Source organism: Bos indicus x Bos taurus, chromosome X (assembly GCF_003369695.1).
Source record: "Bos indicus x Bos taurus breed Angus x Brahman F1 hybrid chromosome X, Bos_hybrid_MaternalHap_v2.0, whole genome shotgun sequence".
Classification (NCBI taxonomy): Eukaryota; Metazoa; Chordata; class Mammalia; order Artiodactyla; family Bovidae; genus Bos; species Bos indicus x Bos taurus.
In genome coordinates this window covers 77,957,897-77,981,449 of record NC_040105.1, presented here as the reverse complement: position 1 = coordinate 77,981,449, position 23,553 = coordinate 77,957,897, and the positions used below count along the sequence as shown (strand labels likewise).

At 37.2% G+C, this 23,553-nt stretch overlaps 1 protein-coding gene across 3 annotated transcripts in view; it reads left to right on the top strand.

Annotated features, from left to right (window-relative positions):
- The window catches only part of CHM (CHM, Rab escort protein 1), a 260,457-nt gene that overhangs the window by 220,949 nt on the left and 15,955 nt on the right, over nt 1-23,553 (top strand). For all 3 annotated transcript variants that reach the window (XM_027533285.1, XM_027533286.1, XM_027533287.1), the window contains one exon: nt 17,170-17,268. In XM_027533285.1, the coding sequence (XP_027389086.1) occupies nt 17,170-17,268 (99 nt within the window). The remainder of the gene's footprint in view (nt 1-17,169; nt 17,269-23,553) is intronic.

The window sequence follows — 23,553 nt, the reverse complement described above, 5'->3', positions numbered from 1 at the left end:
TGCTGGTCGGGGCCTAAAAAGGTTCCATTTTTATGAGATCTTGACCTACAGTCCCTCGCCCAATGATATCCTCTCTGGCAGCGAGGGCAAAGAGACCTAGGATTCATGGGCAGGGGGGCAGGGTTCTGTGGAGCAAACATAGCCGGTAGGGCCGGATTAGGCAGATAAGAACCAGGTGTTTTTTGAGGGCAGTCACGAAAAGTGTGTCCTTCCTGGCCACAGGAAAAACAAGTTCTAGGGAATGCATTCCTGCCTTGGTTATTGGGATCACCTTGTGATGGCTTATTCTTGTTAGTAAAAAAGATTGGACTGCCTGCTGATAAGAATTCCCTTTTATTGCTGCAGCTATAGCAACACCCTGTAGCATTGATGGTCCTACATCTGCACACTGTTTCATATAATCAATTAAAGATCCAGTTCTTCTAATAGGGCGCAGTATAGCCTGGCAGGTGGAATTAGCATTTTCAAAGGCCAAGTGTTTTGTTAATAATTTAGCTCCCTCAGAATCAGAAATTATTCTCTGGACAGCTTCTGAGAGTCGTGAGACAAAGTCTTCAAATGGTTCTTCTGACTTTTGTTTAATATCAGATAGAGCGGCACCTGATGCCGTACCATCAGGCAACGAACGCCAGGCAGTAAAGGCACAATCAGCCACCTGTTGTATAGCAGTTCTATCTAATTTCATCTGTTCGTCATACGAGGGGTAGTCGGTCTGACCAAGTAATATAGGTTCAGTGATATGTTTAAGGTCTGTATTTTGGTTAGAAAAAGCATATATACGAGCGAGATCATCATATTCAGATTTCCAAAGTATAAAATGTCCTCCGGACAGGCAGGCCCTAGCAATTGTTTTCCATTCTCGAGGTGTTAACCATTGGCCTGCTAAATTTTCTACTAGCTGCATCGTATACGGGGCTTTAGGCCCATATGAAATACACGCATTTTTAAGTTCTTTTACTAATTGAAAAGAAACAGGCTCCCAGTCGATAGCCTTTTGTTCCCCTTCATCATTGTCAAAAATCAAAGGGAAGCAAGCCTGAAGCTGGGGATCGAATTTCTCGCTAGGGGCAGAATAGGCCCGTCTCCGTGGGATCGATATTGGAAATTTCCCACTTCGATAAGGAGGTGGCGGCAATCTTGTGGGGTTAATAGGACCTGTACGGCTTGGTATGGGAGGTGGCAGCAGTGGCATAGGTTCCATATCCTCTGCTCTGTACTCTGGAGCTCTTTGAATTGTTTGGTATCCAGAGGTTATATATGGGTTAAATGGAAAAGTCTCTTGGGAATTTCTAGGGGCATACGGCCTGATAGGAGACGTTTCCCTTAAGCTCCTTGGAGCTGATGGCCTGACAGGGGAAGTTTCTCTTAGGCTTTTTGGGGCATCTTTGTTTAAAAGATGCCAATTTTCATCAGAGTGATATTTAGCTGTTATCTCGTCTAAATTCTCTTTTTCTTTCGGGGGAAGCTGATCCTGTTTCTCATCCCTATCTTTAAGTTGTTCCTGAGTAGTCATAGCTGCTAACATCTTTCTTAATTGCCGATAGTCAGGCAGGTCTTCGTTTTTCTCATTTTCCTCAGGTTTAACTACAGTTTCATCCTCATTTTCCTCTTTAAAAGTCACTCTTTTAGATTCAGAGGCAGGTTTAGCTACAGCATTTTCTTCACTATCCCCTTTAAGATGTACTTTTTCTGAATCTGGGGCAGGATCTAAGACATCTCTAATGATATTCCATAAGGAAAAGGCATCGTTAGGCACCTTTTCTGAGCCATGTTCAGCATGGTAAGTTTTTAGCTGTTTTCCTACTTTTTCCCAGACATCTAAGTTAACAGAGCCTTCGTCTGGAAACCAGGGACAGTGCTCTTGTACAAATGAAAAAAATGATTGAATGGCAGATTTTTTAACCTTGATTCCTCTTTTACCTAATAACTGTAAAATTACTCCTATAAAGAGTTGTCTTTCATTTGATTCAGTATTACCCATGTCAGAAAATTAAGTATAGTAAAAGATTTTGCTTTAAGCTATCAAAAGATCAGGCTTTTCTTTGGCCTTTTAACTTCAGAAACTGTTTTCTCTAAGTCTAACTCTTTAACACTTTCAACACTTCCCACTCCTCTCGCCCTGTCTATCCTACAGGGGGGTCCGCGGCACCCTTGAGTGGGGTCCTAGCCGTCCCGAACACTGGAAGAACAATAGGGCTGATGGCCCAGATTGTCCCGGGGGGAGGAACAGTAGGCTGATGGCTCAAACTGTTCCGAGGGAGGAGCAGTAGGGCTGGTGACCCAAACTGCTCCGCGGGGGAACAAGAGGGCTGCTGACCCAGTTGTTCCGAGAACGGGGAGCAATAGAGCTGATGGCTCTGATTGCTTTGGGGAGCTTACCTTCGAAAGTCCCTGTCTCGGGCGCCACCTGCCGGGGACCAGCCCCAGCTGATCCAGGGTACTCGAAGGAGAGACGGCGTCGGCGAGGGTCAGGATACGATAGTTTCAATTAGATATTAATTAGAGATATAAAGAGTAATAGAATAAGGATAGCTCAGTAGGAAAATTCAGTGGAGAAAAGAGGCTGAGTAGCTTGGTTTACGCGGGGGACCAATAAAACTTCAAGACAAGAAGCTTGCACCACTTACGTAGGCCGCAGGCGTCCTTCCGTTCTCCCGAAGGAGAGGAGACACTGAGGCCTCCCCGGTCGGATCTTAGAAGCCCAGGCAAAATTAGTAAGCTTGGTGGGTTCCGCGTTCCAGATGGAGACTCAGCCAGAGGGAGAGAGAGACATGGGGAGACCAGTATTTTGAGAAACTGATCCCAATTCTTTATTTTCCAGAGTCTGTTTTTATACACTGAGATGTTATACAAAAGTCACGTGGGGACAGCAGTCCTGACTTTTATTAAAGTCAGGTGCTTCACACAAATGTATACAGAGGTCTTAGGGGTGTTACATCATCTTCTGGCCAGGGGGGCCTGCTGACAATTTACGACCCTCTCCTTGTGACAGCGGTCAGTCAATCAGGACACTTATTTCTCCAGGGCTGATTATTCTCAAAACAGACGCCACCCAAGTAAAGTTACACTCCTACAGGGTGAGGGTGTAGTGGGTTTTAGTTAAGGAAAGAATTTACTTAGCCTAAGGTCTAACGTGATTAATATCAAAGGTTAATACTTATTTCTTCTATATATTCATTAATGTGTGTAAGGGCAGGGGATGTGGAGACTTAGCAACAAACATTGGCTCAACAAATGAAAAACCCTTCACCAACACAATTTCTAATTAGCCCATTATACTTATACTAATAGTTTTCTAACTTTTCTAAGGAACCTGTTTTTAGAAGGTTTAAAGCATCTCGTGCCTCTCATGGTTGGGAGGCTGTGAGCAATCACATGTGGCCGGACGAGCCTGTCAGGCAGGCCAGAGAACCTTCAGAGGAGTTTGTAGGTTAAAACACTCTTGCCACACCCAAGAGTTTTTATTGACTGGAGCTCTAGGTTAACTCCTTCTCCGAAAGAGGTGGTGGGGGACAGCCCCCCGTAAAGTCAGAGGTGTAGGTAAGAGCACAAAGTAGTAAAGTAGGCAGGCTCTGGTTATGGGGTAGACGCTCGAGGATTTCCAGGGGGACTCCTGAGGCTCGATCCCGCCTTTGCGTATGTCGAGCCTCCTTCCTCATGACCTTTGCCATGGGCGGAGTACCTCACTCTGGCCCCCAACAGTCTAGAGTGCTCAAACCAAACCAACAAAACCAAACCAAACCAGAACCTCACCAGCTGGGAGTCACACTCCAAATAAAACAAAATGCAAAGAGATACCCAGAAATCAGAAGTCAAGTGGCAAGAATGCCCCAAAAAAGATGGCAAAGTGATACCCAGAAATCAAAAGCCAAATGGCATAAATGCAAAACATTACTTCCCAGTCCCACTAGACCTGCAACCTGGCAGAGTCAGTGCTAGCATCCTTTTTCAGTTCTGATATAGTTTCAAGCAATTTCTTGTTGGTTTTCTGCAAAGAAATTACTCTATTGTTTCCTCTTTTAGAAGTTTCTAGATACCAATCAAAGCAAGCACAGCTGGCCTTTTCTAATTGTGCACACAAAAATAGCAATTTTGGAATATCAAAAGAGTCCCAACCTGGCCATTTTAGGTTGAGATCTCCTTTAGTTTAATTTCTCCAATGAACTAGGTACTTGCAAGTATGAGCTCCATACGCATTGTACATGCATCTTGCTGGAGTGTTAAAGGCTGACTTTCTGATACCCCTTTGTTTCTATTTTTGATATTCTGTTTCCCATTTTAAGTTGAATTTGCCTGGGATAAAAATCACTAGTGAAATTGTGTAGTGGGCCAGCGTGCTGCTTGTGAGCTTAACTCCTCTGGGAGTCATCTCAGAGTTGTTTCAGCCCATTTTACATGTTTCAGATTCTGCCGCTGGCAATCTAAACCACCGTGGCTGATCAAGTCACTGAATGGCCAGTTATGTGTGACCCCTGGACAAGCAAGTATTTTAATTAATGAGTAGGTTTCCCTATGGGACCACCACATGGTATGAGGACTAGGCCTCCACGACTCCCGTATATTTCTCAGTCACCTGAGAAAACCAAAAACTGGCCGGGAGAAGACATCCCTTTTCTTCAGAGTAAAGCTCTCATATATTCTCCTTTTATTCCAACAAAGTCTATAAAGGTAGTCGAATGAGGGAAATTGTCAGATCAGCTTCTTACTTAACCACTCAGCCAAGACCATTGAGTCCCCTACAATGGAGTGACCTCAGCCTCTTTCATCTGATCTCCGGGTATTCCTCGATTTTTTTTTTTTCAATTGACTACCCCTCCGTCCCTCCCTAGTACCCCCATACCTTTCCACTGGGTGAGTAATTCCCCTGGCATCTTTCAGCCAGCCCGCACCCAATAGCTTTTGACTGGGTGGGAATTTCTCAGTATCTTTCAACCAAGTCCCACTCAGTGTCTAGACCGTGAATGGGTATACCCTGGATGAAAAGTTTCACTTGGGCCCTGCCCCAGTATCCTTCCAACTGGGAGAGGGGCAAGTAACCTGCTCCACCGCCAAATAAAACTCAGAATCTCAACCAATAGGGGAGATTTGAGAACCAGGAGAGACTTACCCAAATTTGTCTACACTCACCAAAGAGGCGAATGGGCACAAGGGGCCACTGCTGGTACCAAATCTCCAGTTCACCGTAGAGTTTAGGCAAAGGAAGGTAGTCCAATCTGGATCGCTTTGTCAATCACCATAACTGTCAACTAAAAAAGATGTACAATTTGACAGTTGCAAGGTAAGTTTTCTTTGGGACAAAATGAGGACTGCAGACTGGGAGGCAGCACCTCAGATAGCTCTGAGACACTGCTCCAAAGAAGCAGTGGGAGGAAGGTCAATATATAAGGTTTTGGTGAAGGCAGAGTTCAATACCATCAAGCACTCATTGTAATGATTTATATAATCTTTTCTGCTTTATTATCCCTTCAAGCAATTGTTATACATTTCATAAAAATGAGTTTAGGTAATGATTTAAAACAATCATTGGTGTCTTTTTTCTGTTCTGTTGTGTTAGTATTATCATTATGAAGCACAGATTTAATCTTACAGAGAAACTGATTTTTCTTAGTGATCTTAAGTTGATATTAAAGGATTTGTTTTTTGTTTTTCCATTAAATTCTATTGAGAAAATGGAGTTACTGTAGAGTTTTTCATGGTTGGATTCAAAAACCAAATTGTCTGGCATGTGTCATCGCACTCAGTTCCTTACTTGGTATCATAAAGAAAATGTATTTCTGACATTTTCTATCTTATTGACACAGTCATATATTCTTAATTGGACTATATTACATAAATGACATTTGGCCTTTGTGCCTGTATGAAAGATAAGGTATGAGGCACATCAGTCCCTATGTACATTTAGTCCTACTTAAGTTGCACAGCAAAATGCACTTTTTGACTAGCCCATACATAAAGTTTCTATAAATGCACTTGGAAAAATTTTGTCTACTTGCATAGAGTGAATGACTGCTGTGTGTGATAATCTCAGAAGCTTAAGGAATTTCTTTTTTCAGCAAGCAAATTTTCAATGTAAAATTTAGGTTTTACATTTATATTTGTACTGTCAGTTTTTGGCTTAAGATCTGTCATCATTGAAAGAATCATGGCTGATTAGTATGAAGATAGATTCATAAAACCTTAGAACTAGAAGAAGTCTTGTAGATGGAACTAATTCCACCCCTTCCATTTAATCATAAAAATGCTGAGGCCAGAGAGATTAAACTGACTTGGCCAAGTGGATACAAAGAGAAGTAATACCAGCCCTGTATAACCATCCTCTACTGTGTCACCCTGCGACTTTACATTAGACTTGTCACTTTTAAGTGCATACATTTTTACTGATGTGCAAATTCTGAGTAGAAATCCCACTTCTCCTGTGTTTCAAAACAACAACTTGCAAGAAGGCAGTATCTTATGTGAGAAATGGGTATTCCAAACCCAATTTTATTTTTTTAATTAAAATTCATGTTTTTAATATTTTAATATTACCATGAAATTTATTATTATTTTTTTTTTACTTTATAATTTTTATTGGCTTTACCATACATTAGCATGAATCCACCACAGGTGTACATGTGTTCCCCATCCTGAACCCCCCTCCCACCTCCCTCCTCATATCATCCCTCTGGGTCATCCCAGTGTACCAGCCCCAAGCATCCTGTATCATGCATCAAACCTGTACTGGCGATTCGTTTCACATATGATATTATACATGTTTCAATGCCATTCTCCCAAATCATCCCACCCTCTCCCTCTCCCACATAGTCCAAAAAACTGTTCTATACATCCGTGTTTCTTTTGCTGTCTAGCATACAGGGTTATTATCACCATCTTTCTGAATTCCATATATATGCGTTAGTATACTGTATTGGTGTTTTTCTTTCTGGCTTACTTCACTCTGTATAATAGGCTCCAGTTTCATCCACCTCATTAGAACTGATTCAAATGTATTCTTTTTAATGGCTGAGTAATACTCCATTGTGCATATGTACCACAGCTTTCTTATCCAGTCATGTGCTGATGGACATCTAGGTTGCTTCTATGTCCTGGCTATTATAAACAGTGCTGCAATGAACATTGGGGTACACGTGTCTCTTTCAGTTCTGGTTTCCTCAGTGTGTATGCCCAGCAGTGGGATTGCTGGGTCATAAGGCAGTTCTATTTCCAGTTTTTTAAGGAATCTCCACATCGTTCTCCATAGTGGCTGTAGTTTGCATTCCCACCAACAGTGTGAGAGGGTTCCCTTTTCTCCACACCCTCTCCAGCATTTATTGCTTGTAGACTGTTGGATAGCAGCCGTTCTGACTGGTGTGAAATGGTACCTCATTGTGGTTTTGATTTGCATTTCTCTGATAATGAGTGATGTTGAGCATCTTTTCATGTGTTTGTTAGCCATGTGTATGTCTTCTTTGGAGAAATGTCTATTTAGTTCTTTGGCCCATTTTTTGATTGGGTCTTTTATTTTTCTGGAGTTGAGCTGCAGGTGTTGCTTCTATATTTTTGAGATTAGTTGTATGTCAGTTGCTTCATTTGCTATTATTTTCTCCCATTCTGAAGGCTGTCTTTTCACCTTGCTTATAGTTTCCTTTGTTGTGCAGAAGCTTTTAATTTTAATTAGGTCCCATTTGTTTATTTTTGCTTTTATTTCCAATATTCTGGGAGGGGGGTCATAGAGGATCCTGCTGTGATGTATATTGGAGAGTCTTTTGCCTATGTTCTTCTCTAGGGGTTTTATAGTTTCTGGTCTTACATTTAGATCTTTAATCCATTTTGAGTTTATTTTTGTGTATGGTGTTAGAAAGTGTTCTAGTTTCACTCTTTTTACAAGTGGTTGACCGGTTTTCCCAGCACCACTTGTTAAAGAGATGGTCTTTTCTCCATTGTATATTCTTGCCTCCTTTGTCAAAGATAAGGTGTCCATAGGTACATGGGTTTATCTCTGGGCTTTCTATTTTGTTCCATTGATCTATATTTCTGTCTTTGTGCCAGTAGCATATTGTCTTGACTGTGGCTTTGTAGTAGAGCCTGAAGTCAGGCAGGTTGATTCCTCCAGTTCCATTCTTCTTTCTCAAGATTGCTTTGGCTATTTGAGGTTTTTTGTATTTCCATACAAATTGTGAAATTGTTCTAGCTCTGTGAAAAATACTGTTGGTAGCTTGATAGGGATTGCATTGAATCTATAGATTGCTTTGGGTAGTATACTCATTTTCACTATATTGATTCTTCCCATCCATGAACGTGCAAACCCAATTTTAGAGTACCAAATTTGTGTTGTTATTGCTACTTTTGTGTTGAGTAACATCTGACTTATGAGTTTCAGATGCTTTTGTTTCAATAGTGCTAGTTGTGACTGGCACTTGATTCACTAGTTTTTCAGTTATTTCTCTTATGAATTAAATCAATTAAAGCTTATTTTGCAGCTTCTTTTTTTGATTAAAAGATAGTTGGTTTATAATGTGTTCATTTCTGGGGTTGGAGAAGGCAATGGCAACCCACTACCAGTACTCTTGCCTGGAAAATCCCATGGGCGGAGGAGCCTGATAGGCTGCAGTCCATGGGGTCGCTAAGAGTCAGACACGACTGAGCGTCTTCACTTTCACTTTTCACTTACATGCATTGGAGATGGAAATGGCAACCCATTCCAATGTTCTTGCCTGGAGAATCCCAGGGACGGGGGAGCCTCGTAGGCTGCTGTCTATGGAGTCGCACAGAGTCCGACACAACTGAAGCGACTTAGCAGCAGCAGCATTTCTGGGGTACAACAAATGATTTAGCTTTAGATGTTTGTATATACACACACACACATAAACACATATATACACATTTGCCAGAATTTTTTTTCCATTATAGGTTATTTCAAACTATTAAATATAGTTAACTGTGCTATACAGGAAGACCTTGTCATTTATCTGTCTTATAATTAGTAGTGTGTATCTGTTAATTCTAAGCTCCTAATTCATCCCTCCCCCACCTTTCCCCTTTGGTTTGTTTAAGTTTGTTTTCCATTTTTGTGAGTCTGTTTCTGTTTTGTAAATGAGTTTTTTTTTTTGTCATTATTTAGATTCCTCTATTAAGTGATGTCATATGGTGTTTTTATTTATCTGACGTACTTCACTTAGAATGATGATCTCCAAGAACATCCACATTGTTGCAAATGGCATGGTTTCATTCTTTTTCGTGGCCAAGTAATATTCCATTGTGTATATATACCACAGCTTCTTTATCCATTCATCTGCTGATTACAATTTAGGTTGCTTCCATATCCTAGCTATTGTAAGTAGTGCTGTAGTGTACATTGTGATGCATGTATCTTTTTGAATTACTGTTTTCTCCGGGTACATGCCCAGACTTGGGATTCCTGGATCATATGGTAGCTCTGTATTAGTTTTTTAACAAACCTCCATACTGTTCTCCATAATGGCTATACCAATGTACATTCCCACCAGCACTGTAGAATTCTCTCCAGAATTTGCTGTTTGTAGATTTTTTTGATGACAGCCATTCTGACCAGTGTGGGGTGGTATCTCATTGTAGTTTTGAATTGCATTTCTCTCATAATTAGTGACATTGTGCATCTTTTCATGTACAGTTTGGCCATCTATATACCTTCTTTGGAGAAATGTCTGTTTATATATTCCATCCATTTTTGATTGGGTGTTTTGTTTGTTTCTTTTGTTATTTAGCTGCATGAGTTGTTTGTATATTTTGGAGGTTAATCCCTCGTCAGTTGCTTTATTTGGAAATATTTTCTCCCGTTCTGATGGTTGTCTGTTTGTCTTGTTTCTGGTTTCCTTTGCTGTGCAAAAGATTTTAAGTTTAATTAGGTCCCATTTGTCTGTTTTTGTGTTATGTTCATTACTCTGAAAGGTGAATCAAAAAAGATCTTCTGCAATTTATGTCAGAGAGTGCCTATGTTTTCCTTTAAGAGTTATATAGTACATATCATTACATTTAGGTCTTTAACCCATTTTGAGCTTGTTTTTATGTATAATGTTGGAGAATGTTCCTATTTCATTCTTTTACATGTAGCTATTCAGTTTTTCCTGCACTACTTATTAAAAAGACTGTCTTTTCTCCATTGTATATTCTTGTTTTCTTTGTCATGGATTCGTTGACCATAGGTGCATAAGTTTATCTCTGGGCTTTCTATGCTGTTCCATTGATCTATATTTCTGTTTTTGTGACAGTGCCATACTGTTTTGTTGACTGTAGCTTTGCAGTGTAGTCTGAAGTCAGGGAGCTGGATTCCTCCCACTTCATTTTTCTTTCTCAAGATTGCATTAGCTAGTCAGAGTCATTTGTGTTTCCTTAAAAAATTTAAATTTTTTTGTTGTAGACCTGTGAAAAATGCCATTGGTAGTTTGATAGGGATTGCATTGAATCTGTAGATTACTTGTGGTGGTATAGTCATTTTCACAATATTAATTATCCAGTCCAGGACATAGTATATCTCTCCATCAGTTTGTGTCTTTTTTTTTTTTTATTTCTTTCCTCAGGTTCTTATAGTTTTTGGAGTACAGTTCTTTTGTCTCCTTACGTAGGTTTAATCCTAGATATTTTATTATTTTTGTTGCAGTGATTAATGGGATTGTTTCCTTAATTTCTCTTTCTGATCATTCATTGTTAGTGTATAGGAATGCAGGAGATTTCTGTGTATTAATTTCGTATCCTGCAACTTTACAAAATTTGTTGAGGAGCTCTCATAATTTTCTGGTAGCATCTTTAGGGTCTTCTATGTATAGTATTATGTCATGTGAAAATAGTGACACTTTTACTTCTTTTTATATTTGAATTCTTTTATTTCTTTTTCTTCTTTGTTTGCTATGGCTAGGACTTCCAAAAATACATTGAATAAATTGATGAGTGTTGACATCCTTGTCTTGTTCCTGATCTTAGAGGAAATGCTTTCATCTTTTCACCATTGAGTATAATGTTACCTGTAGGTTTGTCATGCTGATGCTGCTGCTAAGTTGCTTCAGTCGTGTCCGACTGTGTGTGACCCCATAGATGGCAGCCCACCAGGCTCCTCCGTCCCTGGGATTCTCCAGGCAAGAATACTGGAGTAGGTTGCCATTTCCTTCTCCAAGGTTTGTCATATATCATGCTTATTATGTTGAGGTAGGTTCCCTCTATGCCAACTTTATGGAGACTTTGTCATAAATGAGTATTGAATTTTGTCAGAAACTTTTTCTGCATCTATTGAGATGATCATATGATTTTTATTCTTCAATTTGTTGATGTGGTGTATCACATAATTTTGCATATACTGAAGAATCCTTTCACCCCTGGGATAAAGCCCACTTCATCATGGTGTGTGATCTTTTTAATATGTTGTTGGATTTGATCTCCTAGTACTTTTTGAAAATTTTATGTCTGTGTTCATCAGTGATATTGGCCTGTAATTTTCTTTTTTTCTGATATCTTTGTCTGACTTTGTTATCAGAGTGATGGTGGCCTTGTAGAATGAGCTTGGGAGTTTTCCTTCCTCAGAAAATTTTTGGAAGGGTTTTGGAAGGATAGAAGTCAAGTTTTCTCTAAATATCTTATAGAAATCACCTGTGAAGCCATCTGGTCCTGAACTTTTGTTTGTTGGAAGTTTTTAAATCACAGTTTCAATTTCAGTACTTGTTGTTAGTCTGTTCTTATTTTCTGTTTCTTCTTGGTTCAGTCTTGGAAGATTGTACCTTTCTAAGAACTTGTCAGTTTTTTCTAGTTATCCATTTTATTGACAAAGTTGCTTGTAGTAGTCTCTTATGATCCTTTGTGTTTCTGTGGTGTCTTTTGTAACTTCTCCATTTTTATTTCTAGTTTTATAGATTTCAGCCCTTTCCCTTTTTTCTTGAGGAGTCTGGCTAGAGGTTCATCATTTTTTAAAAAATATTTTCAAATAACCAGCTTTTACTTTTCATTGATCTTTTCTATTATTTTCTTTGTCTCTGTTTCATTTATTTCTACTCTGATCATTATGATTTCTTTCCTTCTACTAATTTTGGATTTTTCTGGTTGCTTTAGGTTTAAGGTTAGGTTGTTTGAGGTTTTGTTTGTTTGTTTGTTTCCTGAGGTTGTATTGTATTGCTGTAAACTTTACTCTTAGAACTGCTTTTGCTGCATCCCATAGGTTTTGGATTATTGTGTTTTCATTGTCATTTGTCTCTAGGTATTTTTTATTTCCTCTTTGATTTCTTCAGTGATCCATTGGTTGTTTAGTCTCCACATGTATGTGTTTTTTACAGTTTATCTTTCCCTGTAATTTGTTTCTAATCTCAATATTGTGGTCAGAAAAGATTGCTGATACAGTCTCAGTTTTCTTAAATTACTGCAGCTTGATTTGTGACCTAATGTGCGATACATTCTGGAGAAGTTCTATGTGCACTTCAGAAGTGTACTCTGCTACTTGTGTATGAAATGATGTAAGAATATTAATTAAGTCCATCTGATCTAATGTGTCATTTAAAGCCAGTGTTTCATTATTGGTTTTCTGTCTGGGTAATCTGTCCATTGGTGTAAATGGGTCATTAAAAAGTCATCCACTATCGAGTTACTGTCGATTTTCCCTTTTATGGTTATTAACATTTGGCTTATATATCAAGATGATCCTCAATTTCTCTAAGTAGTGACGTGAAGAATTTTTTCATGTGCCTGTTGACCATTTGTATATCTTTGGAGAAATGTTTATTTAGGTCTGCCCATTTTTGATTGTTTTTTTTTTTTTTTTTTTTTTTTATTGAGCTGTTTGAGCTTTTCATATGTTTTGGAAATTAAGCCCTTATTGGTGACATCATTTCAAATATTTTCTCCCATTCCATAGGTTGTCTTTTCAATTTGCTTGTGATTTTCTTTGCTGTGAAAAATTTCATGTGTTATTAGGATATGTTGCAGTTTATTTAATTCTAATACAAAGGTAAATATATTGCCAAAAGAGGAATTTGTGACAGAGAACACATTTTGTCATCTTTTATGCCATTAAGCCTTTATTCCTATGCTGAGCTATGCTCAGTCATGTCCTACTCTTTTGTGACCCCATGGACTGTAGCTGGCCAGGCTCCTCTGTCCATGGGATTTTCCAGGCAAGAATACTAGAGTGGATTGTTGTTGCCTTCTCCAAAGGATCTTCCCGGCCCAGAGATCAAACCCAAGTCTCTTGTGTCTCCTGCAATGGCAGGTGGATTCTTTACCACTGAGCCATTTGGCCAATGAAAGTAAAAAGGAACTTAGTTTATAAAAGGTAGATTCAGGATTTAAACCAATTTTCAAGTCAATTATAATCTCACATGATGCCAGTGGGCAACATTTCCAATTCTATTGCATCTTCCAAACTCTTAAGTTATATTTGTTAATTGGTACTAATGAATATAATACTTTTAGGAAAACAGTTGGCCCACTGATCTAATTTGTGATCATTTTTAGCATTTATTCAGCAAGTTAGTTTGATGGAAAGGAATTAGAATTGGTCACAGAATAGGAAGTAGCATTTTACATAGAGATTCAAATTTTAATAGAAATATGACATGTTCTGGGTATGGTTTTGTGATTACTTTAACCCCTTAAGGTCTTGAAGCCTTTTTGCTCATGTACCCCTCAAACACTTAGAAGTTGGCTTATATAATTTTTCATAAGATTCAAATAATTACCAAGAATGTAGTTTCCAGCAGTACAAATGTTGATGTGGCATAATAAAACAGTAACATCACCCCTTTAAATATATACAATGGAATTTAAGTATCAGAAATATTTGATTGCCACTATCACTCATTTCAAATAATTAATGGAAATAGATTTTTTAAAATTTTCTTAAGGCAGTAAGCTCAGTATTAAAAAAAAACTGTCTTCTGGGTTCAGTAATTCAAATTATTATTTGTATAAAATTAATCAAGCTATCATAAATACATTACAGTTTTGATAAATGATTAAACACAAATTAAATTCCTTGAAATTCATTGCTTAGTAAAGTGGAAGTAGAGGAAGTTGAGTATCTAGACAATGACTTGATTGGAGTTATTTTTTTTGTTGTTCAGTCACTCAGTTGTGTACAGCTCTTTACAACCCCATGGACTGCAGCACACCAGGCTTACCTGTCCCTCACCATCTCCTGGAGTTTACTCAAACTCATGTCCATTGAGTCGGTGATGCCATCCAGCCATCTCATCCTCTGTCATCCCCTTCTCTTCCTGTCTTCAGTCTTTCCCAGCATCAGGGTCTTTTCCAGTGAGTCAGCTCTTTGTATCAGGTAGCCAAAGTATTGGAGCTTCAGCATCAGTCCTTCCAATGAATGTTAAGGGTTGACTTTAGGATTGTCTAGTTTAATCTCCTTGCAGTTCAAGGGACTCTCAAGAGTCTTCTCCAGCACCACAGGAGTTATTTTACCTTGTGAAAAGTCCTCTTGTATCTTTATACACATACCCGAAGTGACTTGCAGCACCTTGTACAAGAGATTATTACAATTACTCAGCATCATTTAGTGACTAAGAGTGGGCATTCCAGAGGCAGACCATGTGGACTTGAATTTCAGCTCTGAGCCTCAGCTCTTCCTTTTACTAATTGCATGACTTTGAGAGATCTGCTTAACTCCACTGTTAACTCTTACCTGTAAAATGAAAATAGTGATTGACTGTTGCATGGGTAAAATGAAATAATACATCAGACATGCTTAGGGTAGTGTCTGACATATGAAAGTTTGCTGTACAGTAAATTCTAGATAATCTTTTCAATTATTTTGAGAATTTCATATAAGTATCTTAAAGTGTCTGTGAGCATTTCTCAGGCAGATTTAAATAATTTAAGGATTATCCACTAATAATTTCCTTACTTCTACCCTGGTCGGTCAAATAATTTTCCACATTTTGTACAAGAAGCTAGTAAAGTTTTCCTATGCATGTGTATGCATACATATATTTGTATGCACACATATGTCTTCTTAAGACTGAATACTTAATGTCCACTCATGGCAGGGAAGCAAATGTCTACTCATGGCGGGGAAGCAAATTGTCTTTACCCACAAATATTTGTTAAACACCCATTGAAATTCAGTGAAAGTTATATTTAACAAAGAAGAGGAAAACTGACTCTAAAACTTGCTCTCACTAAAGACTTATGAGATGTATGAAGATTAATAAGCCAATTTTGAAACAAAAACACAACCTCTCTGATTTGAAATGAAACAGTAAATTCAAAGTGACCTAAACAAGAAAGTAATATAGATAACAGGAAGAGCAGATAACAAGAAGCAGGAAGGAAAAACAGTTGTTCATACCTTAAAATTGTAAATCAATTATTTAATAATAATGTAGAATCTAAGCAGAATCAAGGTATATACATTAGCATTAAAGTTATGGGTGTCTTTAATTTTTTCTTCTAAGAATTGTAATAAAACTTGTTAAGCACAAAATGCTAATCTGACGTTATTACTAGAAAATTTTGCTATCATTGCATGAACTGAACTCTCTTACATTGTTAGGAAACATAAGGATATATTTACTTGGTGTATTTCTTTTATATATCCTGATGTATAGAACTAGTAGTTTACTATTAAGATATTTTTTTAAATATACTTTATTTCCTCTAGTACACATTAATTGAATAGGAAAGAACTGGAAAATTAATAACTTTGATGTGAATGTTAGTATTTTGAAGACTAAGATGAGAGACAGGACAATTTCTGTCGAGTGTTACATCAGAGATTTCTACCTTTATAGTTATATACTCTATTTAACTCAGAATTTATCTAGGGACTTTAAACTTCCCACCAAAGTTATATAACAGTTGAAAATTTTTATTTCATTAGGAAATAAAATATTTCATTATTTTCATTAGGAATAATTTTGTTGTGAAGGTTGTTTACCTTTTGAAGTAATTAGTACCATATATCCTTCAATATCCCAGAACCAATGGGAATCGTTATTACATTCATATAAAAACATTGCTTAAATAGAATGGGTATTTTATTGGCCATACATAAGACAGAAACTTCTTTAGAATATCACTTTAGTTGGTAAACCTGGAAAAAATACTACAAAATTTTATTTTAGTTCACATGGTTATTAAAAGCCCTTCTATGCTTAGATATATTTAAAGAGAATTCTATTCTGATGTTACATTTCTGTTGTAAACTTTGAACTATCTTCCTGAGGTTTAAAAAAGTCTACTAGCCTAAAATAAACTTTTAGAAAAGAAGCACATGTACTTCTCTATTGGGGTTTTAGGAGCAGGAATGTCTCAGTTCTTATACTTTTCTCTAATATGTATTTTTTTCTTCCATAATTCTTTTCTGCCCTAAGCCCTTTACAGAACCACAAGAATTACTCCCATTTAGGGATCCCCTTAGTTCTTCCTTTCAGTACATAGACCCTTTTGTCCTTCCTTTACCCTATGTATTAATATGTAGGCCTTTAGGAATTCTAAGTGCCTTAGACTGCAGTATTTCACTTCTGTGGTGGGCCTTTTTGTACATGATATTCTAACCCAGACATTCTTTGAAGTCCAGGCCTCATGAATCTGTAAATGCAAAACAAAATGATTTGGAAATCCTGAAAATATTAGAGACTGTTTTGACTTGTGCCATATTATAGACCTTTAAGTATATGTATGATTTAAACTAAGCTAACAGTATTCCCCAAAAGCTTTCTTAGAGAACCCTATAATGAATAGATGATTTGTTTTTAACTTATCAGTAAAGTTTGCATAAATGGTCTTTTCAGTCTGAAGAATATGAAGTGTGTTCTTAAAAGTAAATAGATAGTCCACTTTTAGTCTTTTTTTTTTATACACTATTTTGCTTGGCAATCCTTTATCCACCTTTGTTGGGAATGTTTTAAGAATAGCTTAAGCTCTTTCTATGAACACAGGTTTCCTAAGCTTTTTCACTGTGCTGATTTGACAAAACCATCCACTGGTACTTCATGAGTCTCAATATGCTCCCTCTTAGTTAACGTGTATTTTCGCTATACAGTTAACACACATAGCCTATTGCTTTGGTTTTCACATGCCCCCATCACTAGATCATAAACTTCTTAAAGGCAGGGGCCATGACTTACTTGATTCTCTTCCCCCATGGCACCAGCTTAGTGGCTTGAATATTAGTACACAGTGAAATTTGTGATATGCAGGAAACTCAAAATATTTTTTTTTTAACAGATTTGGTTCATTTGACTTGTACATCTTCTAAAACAGCAAGAGAAGATTTAGAACCAGTTGTGCAGAAATTGTTTACTCCATATACCGAAACGGAGATAGGTAAGAACCATAATCAGTGATTCATGATGTAAAGGTAATATGACCACTTTACTCTTCTTAGAGATGTCTTAAAGGTTTCTGTAGCCTGAACTGAAATCTGTTATATTCAGCACCAGTACTTAAATGTTTTCCTAGGATGATTAACCACATTCTCTTCCTAAAAATAGGATAGTTTCTGTAAGGATAAAGGAAAATATACATCTCACACACAGTGTATATATTAAGTGCAAAACTATACATTTATATGTGTACATACTTGCATAGAAAAAAACTGTCAGGATATCTGTCAATCTTGGTGAAATTATAGGTAATATATTTTTTTTAATTTTCTTTATTTTATAGATGTTGTACAACAAGCATATATTCCTTTATCAGAAAAAGTTTTCTTCATTTATTAAGGAAAAAAAAAACTTGGTTCGACTGAGAGATTAAACTATTAATTGGCAAATGCAGGAATCCTTCCTGACCAATAATTGTCTTTTAATGCATAGTATGTTAGTGATGTGATATTTAGCTTTCAAGATATATATATCACTTTGCTACTTACTCATGGTGGAAAAATGCTTTCCAGCCATAAATTTTGTAACTTTTCTCCCCACATCATAGGGTAATTCTTATAGATATGAATGGAGCAAATTGTAGTGAATCTTGTGTATAATTGATCAAAACGTAGCCTAATCGATCTTATTCATTTATATGAAGTGATGGTGATTTTCATTATAGGATTATCATGTCCAATTGAATTCTGGCCAGTTTCCTCATTGATTCATATGTCTTCATTTTCTTTGAATGCTATGTTTGTTCAGGCAACAATTTATTTCCTCCCTACTTCCCGTGTTTCCTTTTAGTTCATCTCCTGTGTGTCTTGCTTGTTTTCTTTGCAGAGACAGTGCATAAAGGGGCATTTACATAGGAAAACAAACTGATCCTTTCTGAGGAGCTGTATCTGTATAATTAATTTCATTTTGAGCTGCCTGAATCAAATCCTGCAACCTGAAAATTTATTTCACTTTAGTTTAGAATTTAATTTGTTCCATATTTACTTTCTTTAATTAAAAAATCTCATATAATTATTAGTATTATTGTTAAAAATTTGATTGCAGAGTTATGGTACACAACAATATTCTTAACTGTAATATGAAATCAGTTTTATCTTTGGCTTTAATTACCTTGCTTATAAAAACTCTGAATTCCTTCTTTTTTCTGAAGTTTTTCATAATTTTTTTGTAATTTCATTGTGTGGTGGTCTCAAATAATACACTAAATTTGAGTCTTGTCTCATTGCTCTTCACTTTTTAAATGCATATAATTTTCTTTTTTAAAAGTCAAATTTATGTGTTCATTCCTTAGCATCTTCTAGCCATTTTAGATTTTTAAGCATTAATCTTAATGGTTAATATGATCCCATTTTGAAATGATGTATGGTTCAGAACATGAGTGAAATTCTTCAGTAAGAACTATGTGCTCAGAGGGGTCATCAGGTGCACTGAGGCACTGAAAAGCTAGTTTTCACTGATACATAGGCCTTTTTATCATCAGGATGAGATAGTGGTCATATTTTAATTAAAATGTCAGAACAAATACTGTTGGAGTTATTGAAAATGAATCACCAGATAAAGTGAGCACTGGGCCATGGCAGGTCAAAGAGGCAAAGTCACCTGGAGAAGAGAACTCAATTCATTTTCCTGCCTAAATGAGGAAGAAGGAACTTTATGAACAATATGAACTTTTAATACATTAAAGCACATTCTTCTCTATAGCAAAAGCCCCTGTTTTCATGGACTGGTGGCTTGTACTGTTAATGTTTTAATTATCTTTATATTTCACAATGATATGAAACCTTATGCTTTAGAGCTTTATAAATATTTTGTCTTAAAGTGCATGCCAGAAGAATAACATTATTTAAGCTTATTTTCTTTTTATTCGAGTTCTATGTTCTGTGTAGTGCTTGTGTTTCATGAGCTTCCGTGAAAGTCAGCCTAGTCACTTTAATGAAGTTTATTTATTGTAAAATGTAATGTTCTCTTCTCAAACACAGTACTACTTTTCCTATGTATCTGAGAAATTCAGTGTCCTTGCCTTCTGTTCTCTCTCCTTCCTGGTTCATGCTTAAGATATCAACTAGAGCTCTTATCATATGCTATGCCTTAAAGAAGCATTTGTACTGATACTTCCAAGAGCCCTACTTCCCAGGCCCTTTTAAGAACATCAGAGATCTCTAAATTCTTCCCTGCTTCACAGTGCAAGGACATTTCAGATGTTTTATGCTTAATAAACCTGATTCTATGGGTGAGAAAACGAGATGATTGCTCACCATTCATAGGTGCAATAATTCTTCAATAATCCATGCATGTGTGCATGCTCAGTCACTCAGTCATGTCTGACTCTTTGCGACCAAATGGACTATAGCCCGCCTGGCTTCTCTGTCCATGGAATCTTCCAGGAAAGAATACTGGAGTGGGTTGGCATTTCCTTCTCCAGAGTATCTTCCCAACCCAGGCATCAAACCCATATCTTCTGCATCTCCTGCATTGGTAGGCAGATTCTTTACCACTAGTACCACCTGGAAAGTCCCTAGATTCCATAATATCCTTCTAAACACTGGTAGAATTTTCCTAAGTATTACTTATTTTACTCAGGAAATTAAGATTTTTCCATACAAACTGAAGCAGCAATTTCATTAGTACAGTATCTTCAAATGTGTGCCATGTAGTATCATGACTTGTACCATCTTCTTTCTCTTTTTCCCTCCATTGGGCACAACGTGTGGAGTGTTACCTCATTCCATCTCGTCAGTTCCTATCTCAAAAAGCAGCACTGCCTAAAAACAGGAATTCCCTTTATAGATGTCATTTTGAAAAAGGTGGCAGATGAGGGTATTCAGAATTGCTGGACTGAGAAGTCAAATGCCTTATCTTAATTCCTTTTTGTATTTACTGTGTTCAGTCTAGGTGGTATCTATAGTAGTTTCCTACTCTCTTGGTCTCGTGTTAGCTATGTTGCTAAAGTAGTTCACTCTCTCCCTAAACATGACAAGCAACTGTAGACTATTTGTTGCTTTTATTTGGTGCGCCACTGTTGATTTTCTTTGGGCTACTTTGTTCTGTACTTGCCTCAGTTTAATTTGTGCAAGATTTTATTCTAAATTACCTATTCCTTGTTTAGTCTTTGCACAGTCTAATTGAAATGAGCTTTTACAGAAAACCAATTCTATTTCTGGCCAAGTGATGTATTCCTATCCAAACCTTGGCAGCTTTAATATTTTTTGACAATTGTGCACTGCACAATTGCATGTTATTTTTCCAGCTCTCTGCCTTCAAGCTGGCCTCAAAGAAAGATGAAGCAATTATGTTTCTTTCAGGCTTTTAAGGTCAAAGCACGATAACTCCCTTGTATCTAGACCATTTATCTTCAGCCTATGTTAACTTTTCATCTTCGTGGTTTCCTTTCAAAGCTTCAACCTCTATGAAGTTTCTTTCCTAAATTGATTGGATTATTTATTTTCCCTAACTTGTATTGAGTGAAGGCCCTCCTCTGAGCTGGAACTTTCATAAAATATAAGATAAGCTCTCTTAGTATATGCTTAGAAATGGAATGAGCAATATTAAGGGACTTCCAGACCTTAGCCCACTTTTCTGCAATGCTCCTAGAGTCTGGTTTCACAAGTGATAGGCACTATGTTTAATTATCTTCCTGTAACATTTAACGAAACTAAACTCACTAATAAACTTACTAAGAGCCATATGGTTTTTGCTGTGAAATATGAGTATCTTATGTTCCTTAATTTTGTTAGTAAGTAGTCTTTGCCATCTATTGTGTGCTTACACAAAGCTGGTGATACCTTAGACTCATAGATCTTGGCATTAGAAAGGGACGTCTTAAAGAATCACTTCATCCAGAGTTTCTGTGTCCTATCACATTAATAATTATGGATTATTCAGGATGAACAAGGAAAAGAACATATTTGGTATTCTTATAGTGGAGATATTTTGAGTTAAGTATAATAAATGGCTGTTTGTCCTGAATTGAGGGATGGGACATTCTTTTTAACTGAATACTACAGTTAGCTAACTTTTCTACACTGATTATAAATTAACAAATAAGATTTAATTAACTAGATAATTATACCTTTAGAATTTTCTTTATGATTCCCATAGTTCCTCATGGTCTTGGGTAATTGTCATGTACATCCATTATTACCATTATACAAAATTTGAGTTTTTCTTCAAATTCAGGCTAAGAAAACACTGTAGTCAATAAATATATTAACAGTAATGTTTTCTGTTTTCAACCAAAGAAAATGTAATTATAACATTTCCAAAGAGGAGGGGCATAAAAATAATTATTAAGATAGCAAGGAATGTTGCTGTTCTGTTACCAAGTCATATGACTTTTCGCAACCGCATAGACTGCAGCACACCAGGCTTCCCTATCCCTTACCATCTCCTGGAGTATGCCCAAGTTCATGTCCATTGAGTCAGTGATGCCATCCAGCCATCTAATCTTCTGTCCCCTCTTCTCCTTCTGCCCTCAGTCTTGGATGGCATCAAGGTCTTTTCCAATTAGTCATTTGTTCACATCAGGTGGCCAAAGTATGGGAGCTTCACCTTCAGCATCAGTCCTTCCAAAGAGTATTCAGGGTTGATTTCCTTTAAGATTGACTGGTTTGATCTCCTTGCTGTCCATGAACTCTCAAGAGTCTTCTCCAGCACCACAGTTTGGAAGCATCATTTCACAGTTTGAAAGCAAGGAATAGGCTTTAGTTATTGAAGTTAATAACTTTTTATAGCATATCATACTACCTGAAAACAGAATTAAAATTAGTTCAAGAATTACTCATTGAACATCTGTTGTATACTACGCTCTGTATTAGGGAACATGAAAATTCCAGAGAATAAGGACTAAGTCTACTTAATCTTTGTATCCCTAGCTCCTAGCCTGATGCCTAACATATATAATAAATGCTTGCTGTAAATGAGAGAATGTGTACTGAAAATAACTTACAGTCTCTTAATCATATTTTTCTTGTTGGTTGGCATTACTTTTGTAATCTAGTAGGACAGAGTGTTAGTGAGTGAGGATATCCAAGTTTTAATCTTGTATATACTATTTTTTAATAACAGCTTTATTGAGATTCACATACCATACAGTTTACCCATGTACGGTATAAAATCCAATTTTTTTTTTAATTTGTTGTTCAAACATCACCACAGTCAATTTTAGAATATTTCCATCACCCTTTAGCCATTAACCTGTTCAATTCAGTTCAGTGGCTCAGTTGTGTCCGACTCTTTGTGACTCCATGAACTGCAGCATGCCAGGCCTCCCTGTCCATCACCTACTGCCAGAGTTCACCCAAATCCATGTCCATTGAGTTGGTGATGCCATCCAACCATCTCATCCTCCATCATCCCCTTCTCCTCCCGCCCTCAATCCTTCCCAGCATCAAGGTCTTTTCAAATGAGTCAGCTCTTCACATCAGGTGACCAAAGTATTGGAGTTTCAGCTTCAACATCAGTCCTTCCAATGAACACCCAGGACTGATCTCCTTTAGGATGGACTGGTTGGATCTCCTTGCAGTCCAAGGGACTCTTAAGTGTCTCCTCCAACACCACAGTTCAAAAGCATCAATTCTTCAGCATTCAGCTTTCTTCACAGTCCAACTCTCACTTCCATACATGGCCACTAGAAAAACCATAGCGTTGACTAAACAGACCTTTGTTGGCAAAGTAATGTCTCTGCTTTTGAATGTGCTATCTAGCTTGGTCATAACTTTCCTTCCAAGGGGTAAGTGTCTTTTAATTTCATGGCTGCAATCACCATCTGCAGTGATTTTGAAGCCAAAAAAAATAAAGTCTGACACTGTTTCCACTGTTTTTTTTTACATTAACCTGTACTTTCCCTCAGTTCCTCCCCAACTGAAGTAACTGTAATCTCCTTCATATCTTTTCTTTATTAGCTAAGTGTCATACGCTTATCGGATCTTAGTTCCCCAACTGGGGATTGAACCTCGGCCATAGCAGTGAAAGCACCAAGTCTTAACCACTGGACTTTCAGGGAATTTCCCTACTCCCTGTCTATAGATTTTTCTATTCTGGTCTTCTCATAGTCCTAGGTATAGTATTGACTTTATAATATTTTAAGTTGGTTTATCCATGTGAAACATAAGAAAATCTGTTTATGTTAACTTCTTACTTCACTGGCATAATTTAAAGATGAATATGATCATAAGCACTTTGATACTAGTGATGAGAAATAAGAAAAGTCTAAGGAAATGTGATTGGA